General features: G+C 39.3%; 2 protein-coding genes across 4 annotated transcripts; one reads left to right on the forward strand and one right to left on the reverse strand.

The window, feature by feature from the left end:
• Window positions 1–484: 484 nt before the first annotated feature.
• On the forward strand, window positions 485–4509 carry LOC120570911 (protein C1orf43-like). Of its 3 annotated transcripts, XM_039819574.1 has the most exons (7): window positions 490–877; window positions 972–1073; window positions 1193–1301; window positions 1401–1454; window positions 3271–3437; window positions 3556–3614; window positions 3933–4509. In XM_039819574.1, the coding sequence occupies exons 1-7, from the start codon at window positions 821–823 to the stop codon at window positions 4138–4140; spliced, it is 756 nt and encodes a 251-aa protein (XP_039675508.1). In that variant the 5' UTR covers window positions 490–820; the 3' UTR covers window positions 4141–4509. The 3 variants fall into 3 exon arrangements, with proteins under 3 accessions (XP_039675507.1, XP_039675506.1, XP_039675508.1); XM_039819572.1 differs by having other exon boundaries at window positions 488–877; window positions 1193–1454; XM_039819573.1 differs by lacking the exon at window positions 3556–3614 and having other exon boundaries at window positions 485–877; window positions 1193–1454.
• Window positions 4510–24336, reverse strand: tuft1b (tuftelin 1b). The gene is made up of 13 exons (XM_039819563.1): window positions 24084–24336; window positions 23220–23279; window positions 11293–11370; window positions 11115–11189; window positions 10909–10983; window positions 10681–10746; window positions 9755–9844; window positions 8942–9052; window positions 6895–7118; window positions 6508–6613; window positions 6051–6134; window positions 5676–5770; window positions 4510–5548 (listed from the first exon to the last, which is right to left on the reverse strand). Exons 1-13 carry the CDS (start codon window positions 24192–24194, stop codon window positions 5476–5478), a joined length of 1248 nt encoding a protein of 415 aa, XP_039675497.1. The 5' UTR covers window positions 24195–24336; the 3' UTR covers window positions 4510–5475.
• Window positions 24337–24554: the final 218 nt, after the last annotated feature.

Genomic DNA, 24554 nt, shown 5'->3' on the forward strand with positions numbered 1-24554 from the left:
TTTAGTATATGCCATGTTATGTATAGCTATTTCATATGGTATCATTCACTACAATAATATGTAATAATGTGATGTACTAGGCGTATCTAAGGAATATGAATGCAATAATTATATATAGTATTAAATATGTTACTACTAACGTTACTTCTTCTTCTACTACTACTACTACTACTACTACCACTAGTAATATAATAGTAATGTATAATATCCAGTACAAAGTGCGGTTGTATGAAGTGCTTGTTTAATTGCACAACAGTTTGGCCTATGGTTTGGCCAACATTGCCAATTATTTATTGTTTTTTTTAATCACATTTTGTACAAAAAGAAACATGCTACAATACAAAACATATGGTAGTAGATTTTAGGGCCCTGTGAAAGTTTGGGGCTAAACAAAGCATAACATATAGTCATAGTGTACGAAATGTGAATTAAACCACACGTAGGTTGTTTGACCTAACTGGTCCTCCTTACACAGTTATTACGGTAAAATGGAGCGTCGCAAATCAGTTGTCGCTGTCGTCCTAAAGCTTCTAGCTAGCACAAGCTGAACTGCGTAACTTACTACTACATGCATGATGTCGCTGAACACGAATAGCTAGCTAGGAGTATCAGTACGCTCGCTGCGTAGTTTTTTTCCTTTCTAGAAACATCCTTTCAAAGCTGATAAACAACGTCTCGACTGTGCTGCAGTAGCATTTATTTTCTAAATGGACAACCGACTGTTAGCTACCAAGCTAATGTAGCAACATAACGTTTAGATGCACTGCTAGCTAAGCTAGCTAATCGGCCTGTGGATAAACAGTTTACACTGACAGACAACATGGCAGAGTCATTATCAGGGGTTAATGTTGTTCTGGTTATGGCCTATGGAAGCTTGGTAAGTAAGTTTCAGTTTTGGTTGCTAGCTGATTGCCCATGTGATGATGCTCAAGTTAAAACCCTGTCCTGTCACGGTTTGGTTTTGTGTGCAGGTGTTTGTGCTGCTGTTTATCTTCGTCAAAAGGCAAATCATGCGATTTGCAATGAGATCCCGCAGAGGACCACATGCACCTATTGGCCACAACGCACCTAAGGTAAGGTGGATCTCCTCTTTTATAAGTTAGTTTACCTCTTGTGTAGTTGAATATGCATCAGCTGCTGTTGGTTCAAGAGTTCAGGTGTCTGTGTATTTTCTAAATGAATTGATATACAGGCTTTGAGGGAGGAAATTGACTCCAGACTGTCCAAGGTCCAGGAGATCCGCTTTGAACCTCGTCTCCTATCAGAAGAAGACGATAGGCTGAAGCAAGGATCACAAATCAGTCTGTCACTTTTTCAGCTCATCTTGTTGCCACCTGAATCTCTCTTAAGTGCATTTATTTTTTTCGAAATCAAACAAAAACCTGTTTTGTATATCACAGGTTGCTACAACTACCTGTACAGAATGAAAGCTCTGGATGCCATCCGCGACTCAGGTGAGAGATTAAATTTTATGCTCAGACTTACTGATTCTGCAGGTGCATGTATTATTCTTCTCATCGTGTCATCACATAACTGAATCAGTTATTCTCACACTCATAACTGTATCATCTCTCAAATTCACTTCAAGTATCACATCTTGAGAAGAAGCAGTTCAACAGCTTTTCATCTGTTAAAGGTGCTGTAGGTAGGATTGCGAAGATCCAGGACTTAGCCAAAACATTTTTAACAGACAACTTCTCAGTCCCTCCCCCCTTTCTGCTAAAGCCCAAAACTGTCTTCTAAGCCCCTCCCCCCACAAGGGAGAATTAATCAAGGGGGTAAGCCAGCCTCCGCAAAGCGTACCTACTATGTTGCCATTATGGCCCCGTAGCAGACGTTTTTGTAAAAATATGCTTACAATTGTGTCATAACCACGCAACTTTCTGTCACACAGGAGAGAAATTACCATATAGTACAGGAGAAACTCGCTGGCAGTTTCGACTTACATTAGCTGTTTCAGTTTAATTATTACTAATGTTAACTAGAATTTTAGTTAGCAATAATTAGCCTGTGCCCATGTTATCTCCTTACATATACCTACGCTCTCCGTCTCTGCAAGATTGGGAATGATTGAGATTTCTATTGGCACAGCTACCAGACTTAAAACTTTCAGACAGGTTGTTCACGTCACATCTACGTCTTCAAGCTCAGTTGGAGGCTGCGCAGTAACGCTCAGTCATAACCGGAAAAGTGCTTCTAAAGGCCGGGACACATCAGGCCGATTATCGGCCGTGGGACAGTCTGGCGAGGTCAGTGACTCAAATCTGTTCGGTGTGTCCCGTGCCGTCGTCCGTCTGGGGGGCTGTCGGCGTTCGGTCGGCGGCAGGGAAGTCGGGACTCACCCGGAAATGACGAGCGGAATGAGGTGACTACAGTCTCTCAAAATCTGATGAAAATCTTTTAAACTGACCTTTGTTGAGCTGAAATGAAGACAGATTCAGCAACTGCATGGCCTATTTCTCGCTTAAAATGTTTTCAGAAACACGTTTCAGTGAACTATTTTAGTACAATATGAGATCGTATTCTGAACGGTCGCCATGACAGTCTGGCTCTGAATTTCCGGAGAAGAAAAACCCATGTGACGCATTCGTCCAATCAGCTGCCGGTTTTCATTTCTTGGGCAACATTACAGATTAGCGCCGCCTGCTGTTATAGAGATGTATTCCGTCTCGTCTCCTCTCGTCTTTTTGGTGTTCTGTGGCAGTTTTTTGGACCTCGGGGACGCGACTGATCATATCGACGGGGTTTTCTGTCAACGGTCGCTCGTCGGCTATGTGTGTCTACACCATAATAGACTTCGCTGCTCTCCGTTGCAAGTCTACGGTGTCGCTTTGTCCATTAATTTTACTGTCTATGGAATGAATGCGTGCGCATGAGCAGTGATTGACATGCAGTTAGACACCCCCCCCCCCCGGCCCTGATTGGTGCATCTGAACAGGGAGCTGTGGATTTTTGCAAATAGCACTACAGGCTGTAGGTGGTGCCAGAGGAGCTGGATTTTTTTTAAATGACGTGCTTCATGTAGTTCTACTCGAACATAGGGTCAGTTTCAGCAAATATGACAGAAAGTTAGTTTTATAAGTCTTACCTACTGCACCTTTAATCTCTAAAAAGAAAGAAGAAAAAAAAAAAAAGTCTTTTGTTTGCGTAGTTATATATTATGCTCTATGACTGCAATAAACAATGACCCAATTTCCCCATGGGGAGTATTGAAATTTCATCTTTTTTTTTTTAACCTTCACTTCTTGTTCCTTCCTGTTTGGACCTCAGGAATTCCTCTGCAGGACATAAGCCGCTGTCCCAGTGCGTTTACTGGACGCAGCTTCAGGAACTGGCTGCTGGAGTTACGCAACTCCCACTCTCTGATCAAGAGCAGCCGCAGCGCACTTATTGACCGTTTGCTTGAAGGCTACGACAGCGCTCGCCATGGGACTGGGGTGCGTGAAAGTGTTTTTGCGTGCGACTTATGAGTGATGGAAAGAAAATATGAATAAGATGGGCAGTTACGTTGTAGCAAGTTACTGATTTGACTTTAAAGTCAACTCTTTGTTTCAGGTGTTTGGGGAAGCAGAGTTTCTTGAATACCAGCAAGCTCTAAACGAACTGGCTGATGTGTAAGTGCTGTTATTCTCGTCCAGACTTTAAATTGTTAGCCTTTAGAGACACGTTTATTCTTTATAAGCACAACAATCATCGACTGTCTAGCGTAGACCTACTTGCACAAGTCTTGTGTTTTCAGCTCGGAGCACATCGTTTTTAATCAACACGCTGTTATTACTATAACTGCTGCCATTTCATTACTAATATCCATGAATCTCTTTACATGTACTAGTATTAATAATATATTTGTGCATTGCCATCCGTCTTACAGTTGACATTTTTGCATACTAACCACCACTTTCTCTGCCTCCCTTTCCTCTCCCCTCCCTCAGGGTGAAAGCTTATTCCAGCACCACCAGCCTGGACCAGCATCACCAGTCTGCAGCCAAGGATCTGACAGGCTCTCCTGTCCGGAGCACTCCCTCCACCATCCAGGTCACCTACCTGCCCTCCACCGGCCAGCGCAGCAAGAGGCCCAAACACTTTCTGGAGCTCAAAAGTTTCAAAGACAACTACAACACACTGGAGAGCACCCTGTGAGTTATCGCTGTTAACTTACAGACTGTCAAAAGGTGTGTGTGTTACGGTGAAGCCCTTATGTGCACGTGTTACACCCAAGGCCTTTGTTTGCTTTGTTGGCCTTAATTTGGACCTAATGAGTGTGTTCAGAGAACAAATATGATTGTTTCCATTGTCATTTTTGTAAAAACAGCAAAGTTAATGTCAAGTCACCTGGATTTATTTTTTATCTTTTTCAAAGTCCAAATGTAAATATGAGTGTACCTTTTGATTTACTGTGTTTGTACAGATTTATATGGTCATTGATAACTTATTTAATTGATATTGAGTGATTTGTATTTATGTGAGGTTGTGCATGGTCGTGGTCTGAGATAAAAGCCTTACAACCCATTTTCCTAATAGTCTGTCTTTAATATTTCCACTAGATGGCAGTACAAGGTTTAAGAGTAGAGATGCAACAACAGAGATGCTAAAAGTTAGGTGTGTAAAAGTTCACAAAAACCAGGTATTTCATTATATTGCCATAAAATGTGACCGTCTACAACACAAAAACAGACTGGACTTCAATGTACAGTATCTTTCTACAGTGTTCACAGTAAATGGGTACTCAGTTTATAAAAATGTACATCCTGGATTGCAAGTATTTTAAAGAAAAAACAGCCATACAAACAATGCAGAAGTATGTAATTAGGTTTATCAGTTAAATCAGTTGTTATTAAATATGCAACATTTTAGCACAACACTAGATGTGTAATACAAAGGGTGTTGAGGCAGCACTTGGCAGTGTAGATAAGAATTAAAATGTAGCCTATATCTCTACAAATACCCCCTAATATGTTTTCCAGCTATTTTTTTTAAACTCAACCCACCTTATACATTGACCTATTTAAACAACTTATTTCTGCATGCGAAAGAAGTGGAGGTGGAAAACTTTAAAACAGGGAACTTTTGCTACTGCCACTGCATCGTGAAGACTTGCTGACAAAGTACGTACTGCACATATTTTTGTCTTTGTATATCATGGAAAAGTTCAGAAAAATTCTTTGCATTGCACAGCTTCTTACGCGTTTCCTTTTTAGGATTCCTCCTACCATTGGATCCTAGTTTAAATTCCCCTTTACTTTCCTATTTTAAATTCTGTTTGATACAGCGAGCCAAGAAAGGTGTGCAGGACAGCCTCAAAAGTAACTATGGAGGGACTTACAAAGGACCAATGTGCTTTGTCACCATGAAGTCTATTAAGCCAGCCTTTTTGAATCACTGCAGATCTACGTTTTGTATTCTAGTGGTAGGTGGTTAAATATATACTGTATATTTACACTGTATTGTACTTCTGGTTATTCCTTTGGTTGACACTCAGGACTTAATCTCGATGACTTTGATGAACGGGAGGGCCTTGTCGGTCGGAGTCGTCGGTGTGAGTCTTTTACTGTACAGAGGGGGGAAATAAAATGAATGTTATGAGGTTTACGTGGACATTTGAGTATAGCGTGACCGGTAGACAAGACACCTTCTCAGTAGGATAAAATCATCTTACTGTGAATAAGAAAGCTCACCTGTAAACAACTTCTGGCTTGTTCTCAGTGGACGTCAGGGGGGGAGGGTCCTGGCCTGCCAGGAAGTACTCCATGTGGTCATGCATTTCTCTGTTCTGCAGACAGAAAGGGGTTAATGTCATTAAATTGTGTGCACAGATGCAATTACAGAGCAGTAGTATGAAAGTTGTACATGCAAGACAACTTTTCAGCTCTTACTTGATTGGTTAAGTAATCTATTTGGGTGTGATATTGTGGGGCTTTTAGATTTAGCACAGAAAGGACAAATAAAAACACAGTACTATATATAAAAAAAAAAAAAAAAATCAGTCATAGTTATAATAGCCTTAGTTATTCATTCAGATTCTCTAACTGCAGTTATATAAGGCTCCTAACCTCAGCTTCCAGGAAAGCCACCCTCTCCTCCAGATCCCTGATGAATCGATCTCTCTCTTGGATGACAGTCCTGGAGTTCTGCAGCTGTATCATTGACAAGACAAACCAACAATGTGAGATGCTCAGGAGAAACACAGCTCACTTTTCCAAGAGGAGCAGATGCAGCATTACTTATTCACGACAAGTGGGTTTTGTTCTCACCACACGTTTCCTCTTGGCTCTACTTCCGCAAATCAATTACACTTTATGTGTCCGCCTCCTCAAAATCTAATTTCCTTGTTAATGGCTTCCTCTGCAGTTGTGGGCAACGGAGAGCTCATTTGCTGTGTGTGTGTGTGTGTGTGTGTGTGTGTGTGTGTGTGTGTGTGTGTGTGTGTGTGTGTGTGTGTGTGTGTGTGTGTGTGTGTGTGTGTGTGTACCTTGCACTACTAGTCAGCCTGCTTGTGTGCATGAATACCTGTTCGATCATGTGGCGGACTTTCCTCTGCTGACTCTTTAACATGTCGTCAAGGTGATGAATCTTTTCCTTCAGGAGGGCCACCTCCTTCTCCAGCTTTTCACACCTGCAAACACACAATATATGAGAACAGCAAATTGATACATATAAAGTATAAAGCCATACATAACTATTGAACAAGTTATTTTGTAATTTTGCCTAAAGGAGGTTGTTTTATTTGTATGCTTTGCATTTTGCACCCTGGAAAGCAAGTTGCAAATGGATAAATAAGTTCAAATTAATAAATATTTGCCTATTTTTAGAGGACATAAAAGTGGATGAATTCACCTATATCTAACAGTGAAACAAAAAGCATTATTGGGTAGTAACCTTTGTGTCTCTTCTCACCTCTGTTCATTCTCCTCTCCTTCCTCCCGGTGTGTGTTGAGCTGCAGCAGCTCTGCCTCCCCTGCTGCCAGCTTGTCTTTGAGGATGCTGTTCTCTATCTCCATGTTTCCAAGCAGCCTTTGCAGCTCCTCCACCTGCTGATCCCTCTCCTCCGACCGCTCCTCAGCCTTCTGCAGCCGCTCAGATTGCTCAGCCAGACGAACACCATACTCCTGTGACTCGGCCTGTGAGGGGAGCCACAGAGTAAGGGTCCATTTAGACTAGAAAAAGTGATCTGGCGATTAGCCGCAGCGTTCTGCGGCAGTGGGAGTGTCACTTAAATGGCTCATTTGAGTGACATAAACACCCCCCCCCCAATATAGCACAAGTAGACTTTTTATTTCACAATTATTGTTTTCCATCAGATATTTTTTTAGATGTCAACAACGACCGCACTTCATTCACTTTAGGCAGCTTCATTTCACAGAGAGAGAAAATAGGCAGAGGTCCTGTGCTTTGTTGTTGCAGGAAACAGTCAGCTGTTACACAAACTTCTGGGCATTTATGTACTTGTGTTTTCAGTTTTTTACCCTCATAGTGTTGTAAAACTTTCTTGTGGCAGCGATAGAGGCAGTGATGTTTCCTGTACGGGACTCTCACACCGCCTCAAAACGGATGGCCAAGTCTGATTGCCGGGTATATCGGTTAGCGGTTTGCGTTTCTCCAAAAGTTGAATCTGTCTCAAGCTTTAGCAGCAGGCTGTTGCACTTTGTTCAGCTCCCCCCTGCGGTCCCCACCGCCACAGTCTAATTGCACTACCCCCATTCAAAATGAATGGGAAGACCTGCACTTCCACAGGACCAATGCAGTGAGTGTGAACACAGCCACAGAACCAAGTACGAGGCAATTAGTGATGGATACGCTATTAAAGGCTCTGCACACCCGACAATTACTGTTTTCAATTGGCTGATTAGACCTCTGCTCCCAGGAAGCAGTTGTTTGGATTTATCCGACAGTTTCAGATTATCTAAACCACTTTATTTGGAGGCAAAACAAAAAATGAGTGCCCCTGAAATGTTAACAGTGAGTACAGTAGTAAAAGTTAAACCAGGGAAGTCTATAACCTGTAATGGATGTTTACAACAGATAGCATGGTTTGTTTAAAACCTCTCGGATTGTCTGACTGCTTGTGTTTTCCGATGAGTTGTTATAGCAATTTTGTAGCTTTCCCAGATCCCAGCAATTAACTTGGTGACTACAATATTTTTTTTGTAACCATTAGGAATAATGGACAAATATACAAAAACAAGACCCACATTCAATAAACTGAAATCATCCCTTACACACCATTAGTCAACCAACCGAGGTGTTTTCACTCATGTTAGATGAGATTACTGACATGTTGCTCATTCTCTGGTAAGTTTCTTTGTTAGGACGGAACACCTTACACGTTACCTTCCTTAACAGTACATGAGCTGTGTCCCAAATTCTTATTAGATACTATTTCTAAGCTGATTTTAAGTATGTAGTGTGTTCACACAAAATAAAGTATACTCAGTATGCATACTAAAACCCTTGAATTTTGAGTGTGCGGTTGATATACAGTATACTCTCACAATGCAATGGGAAAAGAAACGGAGGAGCTGCTCATAGCTGGAAAACATACACAAAACTAATTCTGGATGGTGGTGAAACATATCCAGGAACATCTCAAATAAACAAAAAAATAACGTACATTTTTAGAATAACATTTTGTGTTTAGTGCTAATTGTCAGTGACATTCTAAAGTGTTGTAATATTTGCTACATTTTTTGTTGTTGTCCAAATCACAGCCTAAATGTATTTGCTAATGACTATTAAGTCTGGGGGAATTGTCCCTACATGACCTGACACATGAATGTGCTGTGGAGCAAAGACCCAAACAGTGGGGGTCACAGGATGAGGGATGAAATCCAAAGATAAGACTGACAGATAATGAGAATGATTAAAGAAACAGGACAGCAGCAGAGGAGTGAGTCATAGCTGCAGACAGGAAATCGTATCATGTTACTGATCTCGTGAGACAGACCTGCAGTCTCTCCCTCTCCTCCTGATGCCTCTTGTCCATCTCCTTCAGCTGAGCGTACAGACGCTTGGTCGCCTCCCTGAGCCTCACACTCTCCTCCTGATTATCCCCGACCTGAGAGTGCAAGCAGACAGAAAGTGACATGCTTAATTAGGCTGTAATCTGGCAAACTACTTGAACCTTAGGGCAAGGCAGGTCTGTTACATTATGCTGAGATAACCTTTTATCTCTGGGCTGTCCTTCCAAAATACTTTTCCCCAGACAAAAAAAAAGTGTTTTGCATTGCTGTATAATCTGACACCACTTAGAATGGAGGGCAGTGTAAATTGACCTGAGGTTACTTACATACCACACATACAAGTCACTGGTTGTAGACAGCCACAATATCTCCTTGATCCAACACTACCTTCTTGGTAAATAATGGTGTTATGTTACAGGAGATTTTATATTGTGCAGAGTCTAGACTGATGCACTGGAAATGCAATAACATTGTGTGTGTGTGTGTGTGTGTGTGTGTGTGTGTGTGTGTGTGTGTGTGTGTGTGTGTGTGTGTGTGTGTGTGTGTGTGTGTGTGTGTGTGTGTGTGTGTGTGTGTGTGTGTGTGTACGCGCTATTAGTCAGAATGTAAGTGAGCCCCTGAGCTGTGTGATAAGCTTTGTTATCATCATTTAAATGTAAAATTGTAATGCATTCAAACTAGTTTCAGCTGAAAATGGTTTCTGCCATTCCCCATTCCTCAAATTAAACTGATGAATAATCAGATCATAAAAGCCACAGCAAACACAAATTAGAGATGCTGAATTGTGATTTGCTTACCTGAGCGTCTGACTCTGTGAGAACAGTGTTGCCATAGGTGACAGCTGGTTTGCTGCTGGGCATGTTGATTCTGAAGCCATTGACTGGATACTGAAGAGGAGAGCAGCGGTAGGTTAATGCTTTATTTCTCCTTTTACTTGTAAAATGTACAGTGGCCCAAAGAGATCACTGCACTGAAACTCAAGAAAACAAGCAGATGAAGGAAAGGATCTTCATCACTTTGACAACACATACATAAGAAAAACTACAGTTACTATCGTAATGCACCTTATTTTTGTTTAAACCTAAGACTCCACAGTGTCCCTGTATTATCCTGGTGCTGGCTTTGTTTCACTGCCTTCCTGCTAAATTTTGAATTGAATTTAAAATCCTTGTAATAACTTTTTAAGGCCTCGCACAATTTGGCTCCATCGTATATCAGCGAGTTGCTGATGCCATTCAAGGGCACCTGGTTGTGCTCTGCCCAAAGTAAAAGACTCATGCTGACCAGGTTTTCACTGTCTTGACTCTCTTTGGGGTTCAGATCAGCAAAATTTAATTGATGCTTTCTTGCCTCGATTTGTTCCCATTATTTAAAAATATTTGCTCGTCTTTGATTTAAATCTTTTTTAACAATTATTTAATTAAGAAATACTTGATAGATTAATAAATAAATAAATAAATAATCTTTTGTTAATTAGTTGCAGGCCTAACTGAGTTCATTTTATGGTATTGAAAGCTCAACAAACAACAACTTAAGAAAACATAGGCAAAATATACACAAAACACAAACACATGAAGAAAATATCCCCACCACTTTGACGAGACAAATACGGCAATTTTAGATCCAAATCTAGTCCAGTATCATAATTGCTGTCAATTAAATTTCTGTTCATTGACGTACTTGTCATCAAATCATCTTTAAATTTGATGCAGAGGGTGTGTACCTTGTTACTGGTAGTGTTCTGCCTGGCTGCCATCTGCTCTCTCAGAGTCTTCAGACAGTACCTCACCTAGAAACAGAAACACATTACGCATTAAAAAATGTGTTGCAGAAACTACAACTATGCTTTTCACCATATCAAACCCGGCAAAACACACGCTCTAATGTTCTCCACTGGTGGTTGAATGTTGACTCATTGTCTAAATCGCTTGAAGGTCTGTCACACACTGACCTCCTGAATCTGCGACACTTCGTCCGTCAGCATTCTGACACTCTCTGCTTTCTCTGGACGGGCTTCGAGGAAAACCTGTACATAATGACAGGGGTGTGATAGATAATACAGGTGAGAAAACAAAATAATTTCGATAAGCATTAAAGGTGGACTGGCTCATACATGCATACAATTATGCAAACAAACACTAAAACAAGCTCACATACCTTAATGACTTCAACTTTTTGTGTTTCTTCCTGCTCCTCTGGTTTCTGTGGCAGCACTACTGCTATGCTGCTCTCCTATATTCAGTGAAAATAGTTTAGTAAACGTTCCATCCTATACTGTTTTTTCTTTCATTGATTACACAACATGACAAAACTGTTTTCCCCTTTGATTTTGTACCTTGTTGCTGTTCCGGTCGGAGGTGCAGCCTGACTGATCCTGATCTTGTAGAGTGAGTCTAAGCCGCCTGCATCTGACCTGAAATGAAGGATGAGTGCATGAGAGGAACTAGATGACTTACTGGAGCTGTGGGTATTCTGAGAAAAACAACCAATGAAGAAAAAGGAGAGGGTCACAAAATGAAAGTCAACAGTGAGAAAGAGGGTGGAGCAGAGAAAGATAGGCGTACTTTTAGTCATGAAACTTCCCCACTCTGAAGTTCCTCTGTGGATGCCACACAGTTAGACCACAAAGCCTAGCAACCCGACCCAGAGGAGACATTTCCTTTGCATCCTTGGTTCAAAGTCTGGTGATTATGACCAAACACTCGCTGGAGAAAATGAAACCAGTCTGGTGCAATAGCTAGCCAAAAATACCAACACTCAAAACATATCTGACTGCTGAGTCAATTTCCATTCAACTTTGTTGCCATATAAATAAAAACAGATCATGTGAGAATTTCACAACTTCACTTTAAAACAGCATTAAAAGAAAATAGTTTGTGCAACAACTCATACTGGCAATTCGGACTTGTGTTCAGCCCACAGGCCTGGGTGTTTATTCTATTTCTATCTTTATAACTCCTTGATTTGTTCAAATTATAAGCTGTTTTTGATAGGGCGCCAGCTTTTCCTGTATTCTTTTATTACATATAATATATTCCTGATCACATGGCGACACACTGGTAGTGACTGTAGGCATTCACTGGAAGTGCATGTTGTTCTATGTTGGTCATAGCCATTTAGTCAAAGTTCACATCATAATCCAGTGCTATTGATTTATTTCATGTTGTAAACTTTACTAAATATGTTTTACATAACAAAGTACAACCTTTCCCTAAAGCAAATACTTGCTTTGATTAACATAATCCTCCTTGGCAACACCCATTTAAGTAAGTGGAGGTATGGCTCCACACAAACTGTGGTGCTTTTTGTCTGAATGTGCAAAGAAAACAAACATTTTGGCCCTCTGACAAACTAATCTCAATTTAGGTGGAGGACAAAAATCCAGGTACAGGTGAGTTATTGAACACAGTTGATGGTTATCTTATCACCAACGTGGCCTGTGGCCCCGTCCACACGTACCAAAACGATCTTTTTTTTACCCGTCTTCCCTGGATTCGTTTCAAGAATAGTTGCGTCCAAACGAATCCACTTGTAAATGACTCAATACGCTACTTCATAGTCCAGGCCTATAGGCGGCGCTGTTTCTGCTACAGAAATTCACCAAAAAAAACGGAGAAGAAGAGCATAGTCACTTCCACTTCCCATCATAACAGGACTAGCTAGATTATCATTTTCTCTTAATACATCCGTGGACTATAATAACTTTCACCACAGCTCATTTTATAAAGGCTGCCGCAAGAAAACGTGTCTTTCTTTACGTTGTATAATGTGCTGTTGGATTGCTTTTATTTTGCATTATTGCAGCTATAGTACGTTAACGCTAGCTCTAACATCGGCAGTCAAACAAACATCAATGATCCATGAATGATGTCTTTTTAATAATCTATACGTTTTTCTTGCAGTAGCCTTTCTACAATAAGCCGTGGTAAAAGTTACTATAATCCGTTCAGGGAGTTGATAAGCAGACAGATTAGCTAGCTAGTTGATAAGTTATCTACTTCCACTTTATAAACAGATAGCCATAGCAGTTAACGTTACTTCGCTGCTGGAGCGGTCAGCTACTTTAGCGATGTTTAACGTTGGCTACATAACGTTAGCAATATATCTTGTGTAGAATCCAGAGGGAAGGGTCAGGGAGCAGAGACACAGTATTTAGATGAAGCGAGCTGGTTTGACCATGGAGATGGGATGTGCTCGCTTAGCTTCACCGCGGTTGTGTGCGTCAGCGGCCGTGGGAGAGGGTGTAAAGAGGGGTGTGGCGATGACATCATCGATACGGATCCGTATTCACCATCCATACGAAGCCAAACGAGAGCCGTTTTCGGATTTTTTCACCCTGAGACCTGGTTTCAAAAAAGTGCGTTTTCAGGCAGTGCGTTTGCAGGATTCGTCTGGACGGTCGGCCCAAACGATGCAAAACATGTGCGTTTGCACAAAAAAACGTTTCCGTGTGGACGGCCCTGCTTAATCCTAATGTGGGGTCATGGTATGTATGCATGCATGTTTATGTACATCCTCATAGGTCTCTTATATGAAACATGCGGTGGCTGTTCAGCCTACAGTATGTGAATTAAAGACTTAATTAATATTATCATTATTATTTGGATACCTATAAAAATGCTTTTTTCCTTTGTGCTGCCGCTGTGGTGGGTGCTTTCATCAGTGGCCTTAATTAAACTTAGTCTGGGCGTCAGCTACAGTGTTAATTAGTTAGCTATCAGACAAAAAGCCAAGCTGCGCAAACAATCCAATAGCCAACAGCAAAAATAACATGAACAAAATGTCCTGTAGATGTTTGGACTGTAATTATCTTAATTTCTTTGATGATTTTATTTTTTAGTCTAAGAAGTACCCAAACTATTATGACAACTTATTTAAAAAACTGAGCCAAAACATAGTAACAATATACTAATAAATGCTCAGTTATTTAGAAGATAGGCTATAACAGAGGGGAGTTTGTTTGGCGGTCATAGCAGAGTAAAGTAAGGTGTTTACAGCTAACGCTCACAGGTGTCACACTAGTGGAAGCTGAAACTTAGCTCATAAAAATGTGTTTTTCATGACTGGCTTTTTATTTTCAGTCAAAAGGTATTTTTTTTACAAGTTTCACAGGCAGATGATGCCACATAATATACAAGACAAACAGATGGTGTTCCCCTGTCTTAAATCCCGCTAAAGGACGTCAGGAATCTTCTTTGTCTTATACATTTTTTTTACCTGCATAATAGTTTACATTCACATCCTTTAAGTACTTGCTGTTGTAACATCAGGTTTTAATGTTGTCTTGTTTGGTTGATGTCACCCAGTAAGCTGCAGAAACACATCATGACAGCACAGTGATACTGCTCGCATAGCGTATCTACTGTACATTTAATAAAGCCACTTTCCACACCTTTAATTGCTCCCTGTGAGAATGACACCTGTGATTACAGTGCAGGAATGATAAAGAGGCCCTGACACATTCTCTACATACCACAGTCTGCTGTCAGAGGTAAGTTTAATGGCTGTGCTGCAATAATAACTTCAGTGCGCACATGATTTAGTGACACCACAAGTAAACCTGACTATGAGAAGATACAAATGATCACAGCCAGAATGAAAAATGTTTGCAACTCTTATAGATTTTGTTTCACACTTGATAACTACTGTAGGACCACCAGACAACAAACTTCATTCATTCAACCACTCCTTTCCTGGGAAAAGCCCTTTGCTGTATCTGGCTTCCAAGTAACACCATGGCAGTGCAGTCATCTGGACTCTGGAGTGACTGTGTCAGTCAGCGGCTGAATGTTACAGCTCTATGAGTCAATGTGGCACAATAGCATCACTTTCGAGGATATTAGGCAATTACGAATGACGTGATGCCTGGTGCCGGCAGATCACGATGAATTATGAAACATGGGCAGAATGGCAACACTATTGTTTTATAATCTCTTTTCAATATAAACAAAAAAAAATGTAATGTGCAGCGGAACAGGCAATGAAAATAAAGCAAAATGCTTTGTTACATCCTGTGGGGGTCAAACTACAACACAGGTAAAATAAATGTTACAATGAAAATGTAATCACAGTGAGCTTTAACATGTGCGTGTGTGACACACAAAACAAACCTGCGTCTAAATGGTTTTGATGGTTTTAGAGTGTGTGTGAACATGCCTACCATAATATCGACAGACATTCAGTTAAGTTATGGCTTAAGAACAAAGGGCGAGACAGAATATCACATGTGGGGGACATATTTGGTTACATACGTAAGCAACTAGTTCTCTACTTTGCAAGTCAAACACAGGATAAATGGTTTAGCTTGAATGGCAGATCTTCGTGTGTAACTGCCATGTCTGAAAACCATCAGAGGCAGTGACAGGCAGGCCAACATTTCATTCTGTGATCTCAGGGAGCAACAGCTTAAGGGCTTTGCACAGAGGATTGTAGGACAGACACGCCCTGGGAGGTGCTTACTGTTCACAGAAACACAATGTTCAACCTCACCACACGCTATTCCTCTGTGTTTCTTTGGAACCCACTGCATAGACAAGTTCACATGTCGGGCATGTGGCTGACACTCATTCACAGAGTTTCAAAATAAGCACACCTGAAGAATAAGTTACAGTAATAACCTACCTTCTCATAAAAAAATAAATTATAGGTAGACTTGGTACTCACTGAGTAGAAACAGCAGTGTGTTTAAAACAAACAAAAGAAATATGAGAAACTGCAGACAACAATGTTGCTCTTAAAAGATCATCTCTCTGGTAATAATGCAATAATGCTCTGCTCATTATTAAACGTGTCACCAAATTTCACAAAAAAAAAAAAAACAAGAGTGCATTATTACCTCAAAATCCTTGATTGTTCAAGTTGCAGTCAACACATATTGTAGAGGTCAACATCAAGCACCATGACAACAGTCCCCAACCAATGATTATGGATGAAAGAGGCTGACTGGGAACCAAGCCTGCAAATGACTTATTACTAATACTTATTACTAGGTGTCATTACAGGCCAAATGGCCTGTACATGTGATCATGTTCCAAGAAGAAATTAAAGATTGAATCACTGCATACTTTTGTGGTCCTGGCCTGTCCAATTAAAACTGTTAACTGTTTTAAGTCCTGATCTAACAGCTCATGTATTTGTGTATGTACACATTCATGTATTGACAAGAAAAACACAACAGACTTAAAGCTATAGTGCGTAGTTTCTCTCGCCCCCATGAGGAATTCTAAGTAATGACTACAACACTGTCGACGCGCCCACATGATACAGCCTTCCGTGATTGCGCACACGCCCCCCACCGTTCCTCCACGCAGTTGCTAGTAGCCAAAGAGGACACAGAGGATTAAAAAAACATGATGGAACTCTTCAGAAGAAGTAATTATCTTCACTCTAGCTTCTGCGCAGGAAATTCACCGGACGACACAATCTTCTGAACATAGCCATACTGAGAAATACAGAGAGAGTTGTGTGGAGCTGATAGTCTTAATTAGCTTTGTAGCAACTCATTTGGCAATGGCTTGAATGTAACGGACGTTGAATTATATCAAAAATTTACCCACTAAAGCTTTAAGACAGAAAATGTGTGCGAGGACAGGTATTAGGATACAAGGATGATTTTCTACATAAAAAGGTTATAGTACCAGATATAACCTCAACTTAATTTTTTCTGCTTTTTTCTAATCCATATTTGCTCTCTGCTGCATAGACATGTACAAACTCACACATTACTGTACATAATGTGATCCACCCTTTCATCTGCTCTGTGCATTTACAGTGCAATAAATATCTGCCTCCATTTTTGAGTGCTGCTCCACTGGGCTTGTCCATGCAGCTCAGGGAACGCTTAATCTCCATTTCCAATGGCATTTCTAGTAACCTTCAAATTAACTTAGAAACACAGAGGAAAAAAGGCTGCAAGGTTAAGTGGTATCCCTGGGTTTTCCATGTCTCTTATATGACATGAATGCCATGTTACTCATGTACAAACTCATTTCATGATAAAATCAATCTCCAGGTGAAATGAATCGAATGAAAATGGCTTAAGAGAGTATATCAAAACCACTAATTGAGGCGTTCAGCTGTTGTTCCATTACAGCTGATTGATTCTACCCTTGAGGTATAAATCCACGTTACTCAGATTCTCATGAGTTTGATAAGATCAAAAGACAAACTTATAGTTAAATACTCCACGTCTTGCACAACACTGTGCAGAAAGGTTTCTACTGGAGAAACCATGCAACAAGAAACTTCTTGCACTGCTATTTTCTACAGTAATATATAAAGTACAACTGGTAATAGGCACACTATTTGTTTACGCATAGGCACTAAGAATCTGCAATCTGTTTCAAATAAGTAATACATAATGATAATACATAATACATAAATAATAAATACTAACTAAGCATCAATAACATGGGGAAAAGAATGCATTTGAACAAAACAATGAAGCAATGTTGATGAGACAGTATCTTAATGTTCCTGTTCTGTGCTGCCAGCAACCACCATGATCAGCGTTTTTCACTGAAGTAGTAGTAGTTGTAGTAGTAGTAGTAGTAGTAGTTGTAGTAGTAGTAGTTATGGTGGTCAAAACAGCTCTGCCTTATTTGAGAGATCACTGCAAGCCTCCAATAGTGTGTCCAAAGGAGTGTCTCCAAAGTAATATCCAATTGATTTGACATCTACTTGTGTGAAACTATACAGAGAGATAAACAATTCAGCGACGCAAACAAAGTGTTAAAATAAACCTTCAGGTAAATAATCTGCCACTGGATCTTTTCACAGGTCAGCAAGCCCTGAAGGAGAGTCTGTTCTCTATCTAGTGTCCTGCTTCGTCATATCAGATAACAGAGTAGGAGGACAGAGCAGTGCTATAGGTTCTTTACGCATGCTTACTCCTCTGTAGTTCTGAGGTGGGAGTACAGTACAGTAGAGGAGATAATATCTCTCACTAATATCTCACTAATATCTATCTACGGTCAGGTATTCAGGGGAAAACACAGACAATAGACAATCACTTCTCCTTTTTTTTCACACTATAATCATCTCAACATGATGTTGAGATGATTATAGTCATATCATAATCTATAATCTATTATAGTCTATAATCATAATCTATAATCATCTATTTGCACATTATCGCTGTACATTTCATATTTTATATATTATTACTGTATATTTGTTTTTATTATATATGTTTAAAGTATTGATAATATATGTTGTTTTTATTTGTTGTTTGTATACCTGGAGTGGTAACGAAAATAATTTCCCCCTGGGATTATTAAAGTATTTCTGATTCTGAAAAAAAAAAATCAACAGTTCAGATCATCCATACTGCATTAGACCTGCAGCTAATATCAAAACAGCCAGTTACACATCTGTACAATGCGACTCATGTTTACTGATTTGGAGGTGACATCACTGCTTCACCTCAGTGTCTGGGATACAAGACCATCCTCATACTGTCAGTGACCTCCCAGAATCAATACAGGGCCATCCAATCCCAGTTATCCAGCTACAAACTCCTCCATGACTGTTGTTTACTGATGATATCACTGCTGTAGTCAGCTGTACGGGCTGACTAAAACTGAAGAAAAACAATGAATAAAAGGATCAACCAGACATGGCTATAAATCTATGTACTACACCATTCTAACAAGGTGGGAAAGTAGAATAGTAGATCACTATTTGCACCAACACCAGTATCTACACTCCCATTCCAAGGGCCAACAGAGATCACAGCAACGTGTGAAATCCATCCATCTCTAAGTGCAGTCAAAACAAAGCAGTTTTATTGCTCAGCAACACGACGACACATGTTATGAATGATAAGAAAAGCCATAAAACCCTTAAAACAACATGGTAACGTATTTATATCAACAAGTCCTGCTCCAAGCCATCACACATTAATTATTTACTCTTCCCTTCTGATTGATGCCAACAGCCTGTGTCACCAAAAACTGACTCACTTTTCCACGGCACAAGTAACTGACAATTTGAAAGTGACTCTAAAAAGTTTTACACTTGCTTTTCGTCTTGACAAACTCAATGGCAATGGTTGCATTCTGTGGTCTCTGTCTGAACTGTCACACATTAAGATTTTTATGTTGCATAAAATATTGCTAATTCAATAAAGGGTTAATTAATGTCTCTTTCTGTATTTTATATTTGTAAGTATCTCTTTTTGGACTGGTTTAATTTGTGTAAACTAGCTCTTTATTATGTATGACAAGTTCACAATGAAGACAACCAAATGAATCACATAAGCAAACAATTCATCAAGCAGACAAAACTACAACCGCAAGTACCATCACGCACTTCACTCTGTACCAACCCAAATGCAAACCCTTTACTTTATCTCCCATAGGATCACACGGGTATCTACCTGGGCAGACGAAGGGACTCTTCCCGATGATGTTCAGGCAGCTGTGTCAGACGGTCTGTGTCTTTGTGACTAAGTGTGTGGGAAGCCACGGCTGTCTTGCCTTACATGGCTGGGTGAGGCTCCACCAGCTGCCCAACCCTTTTTTTCCCTCCAGATTGTTCTCCAGTGCCAGTCCAAGGAGGCACATGGTTGTTAGCCTCCCCTGCAGGACAGTAATGCCAAATACACAATGGAAAGAACTGGAGGGAACATTTCTCTTAATGTATTATACACAGTCATGAACAAAGAGGTTTGTTGATGGGGAATCTAAACTGCATGACAGTTTGAAAGCCATCTTTATAGTTTCATAATCAGACTAAATTAGTAATTATTATTATTTTTTTTTTCTTCACATTTGATTTGAATTACCCCAAAAAAAACTAAAAGATGTGGCCAACAGTTCAGAGGTCTGGAACCAGGCTTTTATCTTCATTAAACAGTCTCAATCATTAAGAGTAAATAAGTGACTAGGTTAAACTTTAGACTTAGTCTTGTAGCCTAAATGTTTGCAAACATCCACTAACTTACTTAGGGTGACTGGGGGATGAAGAAGGCTGTATCTACCACATGGTGACAGCACTCTGAGGAATGTGTGGTACGAGTTATATAAGAGAGATTAATGAAATGTCTTTCTGTAACAGTCACTGGCACAGTGAGTGTGTGCAGTGTAAACAAAACAGTGCAAACAAAAGTCAAATGCCACAGTCCAAATATGCTTATGCTTGTGTGAATAAACTTTATACATTACACTTTTATCACTGAAATGATCCTACATCTAATTATTTTATTACCATTTAAAGTGTATAGGGCTGCAACTAACGATCATTTCATTATCAATTAAAAAAAAATATGTTCTTGTTTTGTCTAGAGCTGCAACAATCAGCTTCTCAAATGTAAATATTGTATGGTTTCCTTAGTCTTTTAGGATACTAAACTGATTAACTTGTTGTTCTGTTAGTTGGACAACACAAGATATTTGAAGACGTCACTTTGGGAAATCGTGATGGTAATTTTTTGACAATTTTCTGACTTTTTATAGACCGGAACATTCATTATTATTAAAGAAAAAAATCTGATCATTGATTCACAGAGCTCAAGATGAGGCCTTCAAATAGCTTGTTTTGTCAAAGAAACAGTCCAAAACCAAAAGGTATTCGATTTACTATTATATAAAAGCCAAAAATTGGCGATTTTTGAGAGGTTGGACCTATTGAATGTTTGACAGTTTTACTAATAAATTACTTAAACATTTAATTGATTAACAAAATTGTTGTTGATTAAGATCTGTCAATTGACTTATAATTGTGATCACTAGTGTATTGTAAAAGTGTCTTACATACAGTTTTGCATGTTTCTATGTGTGTACTAAACACCCTGTTAATTATCACGCTATGTGTATGAATTTATAGTTGCTTATCCTTTTGTTTATATGTGAGCATTGGAAACATGCCATTTATCAATGTCAGTGTCACACACAAAAGGCTTAGAGTGGATCTCTCCTATGTAGCTAAGTATACCCTAGATTTGACCAAAAAAAAATAAAAAATCAGCAACACAATCCAGCTAAGCTATTTTAATAATATCCTTGCTGAGGCCATTGTTGCTCTCCCTGCATGTTCTCACGCCATGACAGAACACACATTAACTTGAATGTCATTTGTCAAGATCAGGAACAAAACAGTTAAACTCCTTAACGGTCGTCCTTAAATGTCGTTTGCAGAACTGAATGCAAAAGCTCATGTTTACAGTGAGATCACGGTACACAAAAAAATCTATCCCCAAGAGAGTCATGGCCATTTAAAAGAACCAGGTGAATTCATAGCGTCAAACTGATCAAGTCAAGTTCATTCGTATAGAGCCCTCAATCACTGTTACAGCCAATGTTACAGAAAATTATCCCCTCCAAACTGTAAATCCAGGAAAAGATTTTAAAACCCTCCTCTAATCATTTATTCATTTTTTGTTTCATCACAGTTAGAGCCCATCAAAAGCTGGAATTTGCCAAAAATCCATTTGCAACATGTGTATTATTAGTCTAGACATGACTATGTGTTTCTCCTCTTCCTGCCAGATATCTACAAACACAAAAGATGTGTTCATTCATGCCACCATCCTGCCGCATTATGACAGGCCATAACACGTATTAATTCAATGGTTTAGGACTATGAATTACTTTAACCATGATAAAAAGTTATGTAATGTTTAACCTTTCATTTGACAATAGCTATTCATGTCACTTTGATAATATATCAATGACACTTGAAAGTGTGTGATGTGAAAACTGTGAAACTGGCAAAGGAGGTTTTGCACAAACTGGATCACAGAGTCAAATACATGTTACTGAAATAAGATCGGGCAGAAAAAAAACATTCTTTGACTGTCAATGAAAAGAGGATGCTTCTAATTAACCCAACCAACAAGTCTTAGCACTTCCTTAAAGAGTTCTTTAGAAGTCCTCCTGGCATGGAATCCTCTGTAAATTCTACATTAGGTCTTTTCTCAACAAAAGGCTTAACTTAATACAGTTCTAGAACGGCATAAAAAGTCTTTATTAGTTAATTATTTTAAACCTTAAATACATGGCCGGAGGGTATAATACTTATAAAAATAATATAATTACTTCTAACAATGGTTAAGTAGGGCGTTCCGACTTCACTTGTTTCAACATATCAATTATTCTTATATCAAGTTACAGAAGGCTATGCTGTAACTAGCTTTTCTGTGGAACACATTACAATACGGGCCCCACACAAATTTTTCAAAGGCAAAAAAGAAGTTTAAAGTTCCAGTCAAAGTGCCATGTACACATTGACACATAGTCACTCTGTAGGAAAAGTGAGTGACAAGTGACGTGTTCAACTAATGCAACAAGTAGCAGTCCCACCTGCTATTTGACCTGCATGAGTATTTCATGATATATGTGTTTTGTACACACAATGACTAGCTATTGAATTCAGCAACCATTTGGCATTATATTTATCTCTTTCGGAGGAAGATCAAGTAATTCACTTGCTTTTTGAATTGCGGTCATTTTGATTTAAATTCAGCCACATGTTCAAGGCATAAATTATGTTACAATAACAATTAAAAACATCAGAGTGACATGCTCTAGCTCCAGGCACCTATCTGCCTATATAGTAAAAGATCATGTTGACTGTTTGCCATAATCATCTTGCCATGATCATCAAATTTGCTTTGATGCAACACACATTTAAGTTAATGCTTAATCAAACAAGATAACAGTGTGTTTATCTGCATTTAGTGGTGTTGAAATGTAACACTGAAGTTTGTAATACTAATAACAAACAAATGTGTGTCGAATATGGCAACTAAACTCTTAGAAACAACCGAAAAGCACATTTTGCTTTCATATGTGAACAAAGAACTTTTTGATCCCACAATGTATTCTGACATCATGTGTTAGGCGAAAAGTGAATTTCTGCTTTACGTGTCACATAATCTTATTTTCAAATGTCTCATGAAGGCTATAGGCTATATAGGCCTACAAACCTTTCTACAGGTAACATTTTTATTTTCGAAAATGTTATTTTTCTGTGCAGTTTCACTTTCATATAGTCATACGGGTAACTGAACATTCGCTCAAATATTCGTTAGTTAGGACAGACCAAATTCTCAGCTAAACAGTTAGCTAAATAACATTATTTATCACAGTTGTGATTGTAACATTAATGAAGTTAGGCGAATAGTGGTAGCCTACCACAAGAAATATAAAGTGGGAATAAGTCAGTAGCGTATTATTGAATACCATATACATTAACGCTAAGTTAAATGTTGCAGGGATTTAACTCTCTTTAATTAAAGATATGAGCTAATTCATCACTCACGTTAGCTTTGTTGTCCTCTTCTCCATTTTCCTCAATCCGCGTCACGCCGCCGCTCATCTTCTTCTCAGTGTAAAGTGAACCCAACACATAACAATGAATTAGAAATTATAGTCGTCGAAAGTTTTTTTTCTTTCCTGTCTGTCAGTGTTTAAAACTTTACATGTTGTCCTCCTCGCAAACAACTGTTAGACTAGATACTTCAACGGAGTAACACGGAGCCTGTCCTGCTGCGTTCACTGTCAGCCCAGGTATTTAAGTTAATTCGATCCCTGCAGGTCGTCGACATGCCTGCACCTCATTTGAATGGAATGTAGCCTACTGAAACATAAATCAGGATGTAGGAAGCAGAAGTCATTGTGCACATTTTGTACTGTTTCAGATTCTGTTTACAGTCCATCTTTTTTCTTTTTCACATCTTGTATGCACTGGTCTAGGTTAAAGTATGATTTTGCGTTTTTGTTGCACTTGACTGCTTAGGCTACTGTATCTGTATCCGTTCTCTGCCTCTATGATATTTTCTTTCTGCTTCTAAAATACTAAATTCCGTTGCTGGGGATCAATTAAATAAAATCGTTGTCTTATCTTAGGTCTGATTTTATTGTTTATGTTGTTGTATTACTTAATTTGACACACACTCAGCTCCTATTAAAAACATTCTCTAAATGTAAGGCTAGTTTTACAGATTAAGACCAGACAAAAAATTAAGCCTACATGTTTCATATTACATCACAAGTGGCAGTCTTATATACCATAAATTAAAGGCAGAGAGTAAGATCAGTAAATCCAAATTAAACATTTATATTAATTCTGGAGAATCTATTGGGATGACAATGACAGATATGGCTGAACTAAACTGTGTCCTACCTCAGAGAAGTTGATGACGCCTCCATCCAGCAGACATTTGGTGTGAGTGCTGCTGAAAAACAGCATCCTGTCCTCAGTCACCTGCCTGATCTTTTTCCAGATTGATCCCATATGATGTCTCTCTTCATCTGTCTTGTTTCAACAAATGTTCAACCTCTTCCCAATTTCCTAGCAATATCTGTGTCAGTAACAGTGCAGCACCGGGAACCTACAGTAACTGTGATCTGCTCACTGCAGCTAATTCTGTGTCAGACCTGCAAATAGGATGTATTCCAGTCCACTCACATGTCAGGTGGCTCTGGAGCCACTTACACTTGCTTATTTTCCTGTTAGGCCTATGGCTGAACTCATTTACCTTTGGCATCATACTGAATGGCATGAAACTTTTTGTGGCATGAGGTCTGACATGATAGCCATGAGAAAGTGTCCTGCTTTCAGCATTTGATAATGTTGCTGTGACTGTTTTTGTTT

Source organism: Perca fluviatilis, chromosome 13, assembly GCF_010015445.1.
Source record: "Perca fluviatilis chromosome 13, GENO_Pfluv_1.0, whole genome shotgun sequence".
Lineage (NCBI taxonomy): Eukaryota > Metazoa > Chordata > Actinopteri > Perciformes > Percidae > Perca > Perca fluviatilis.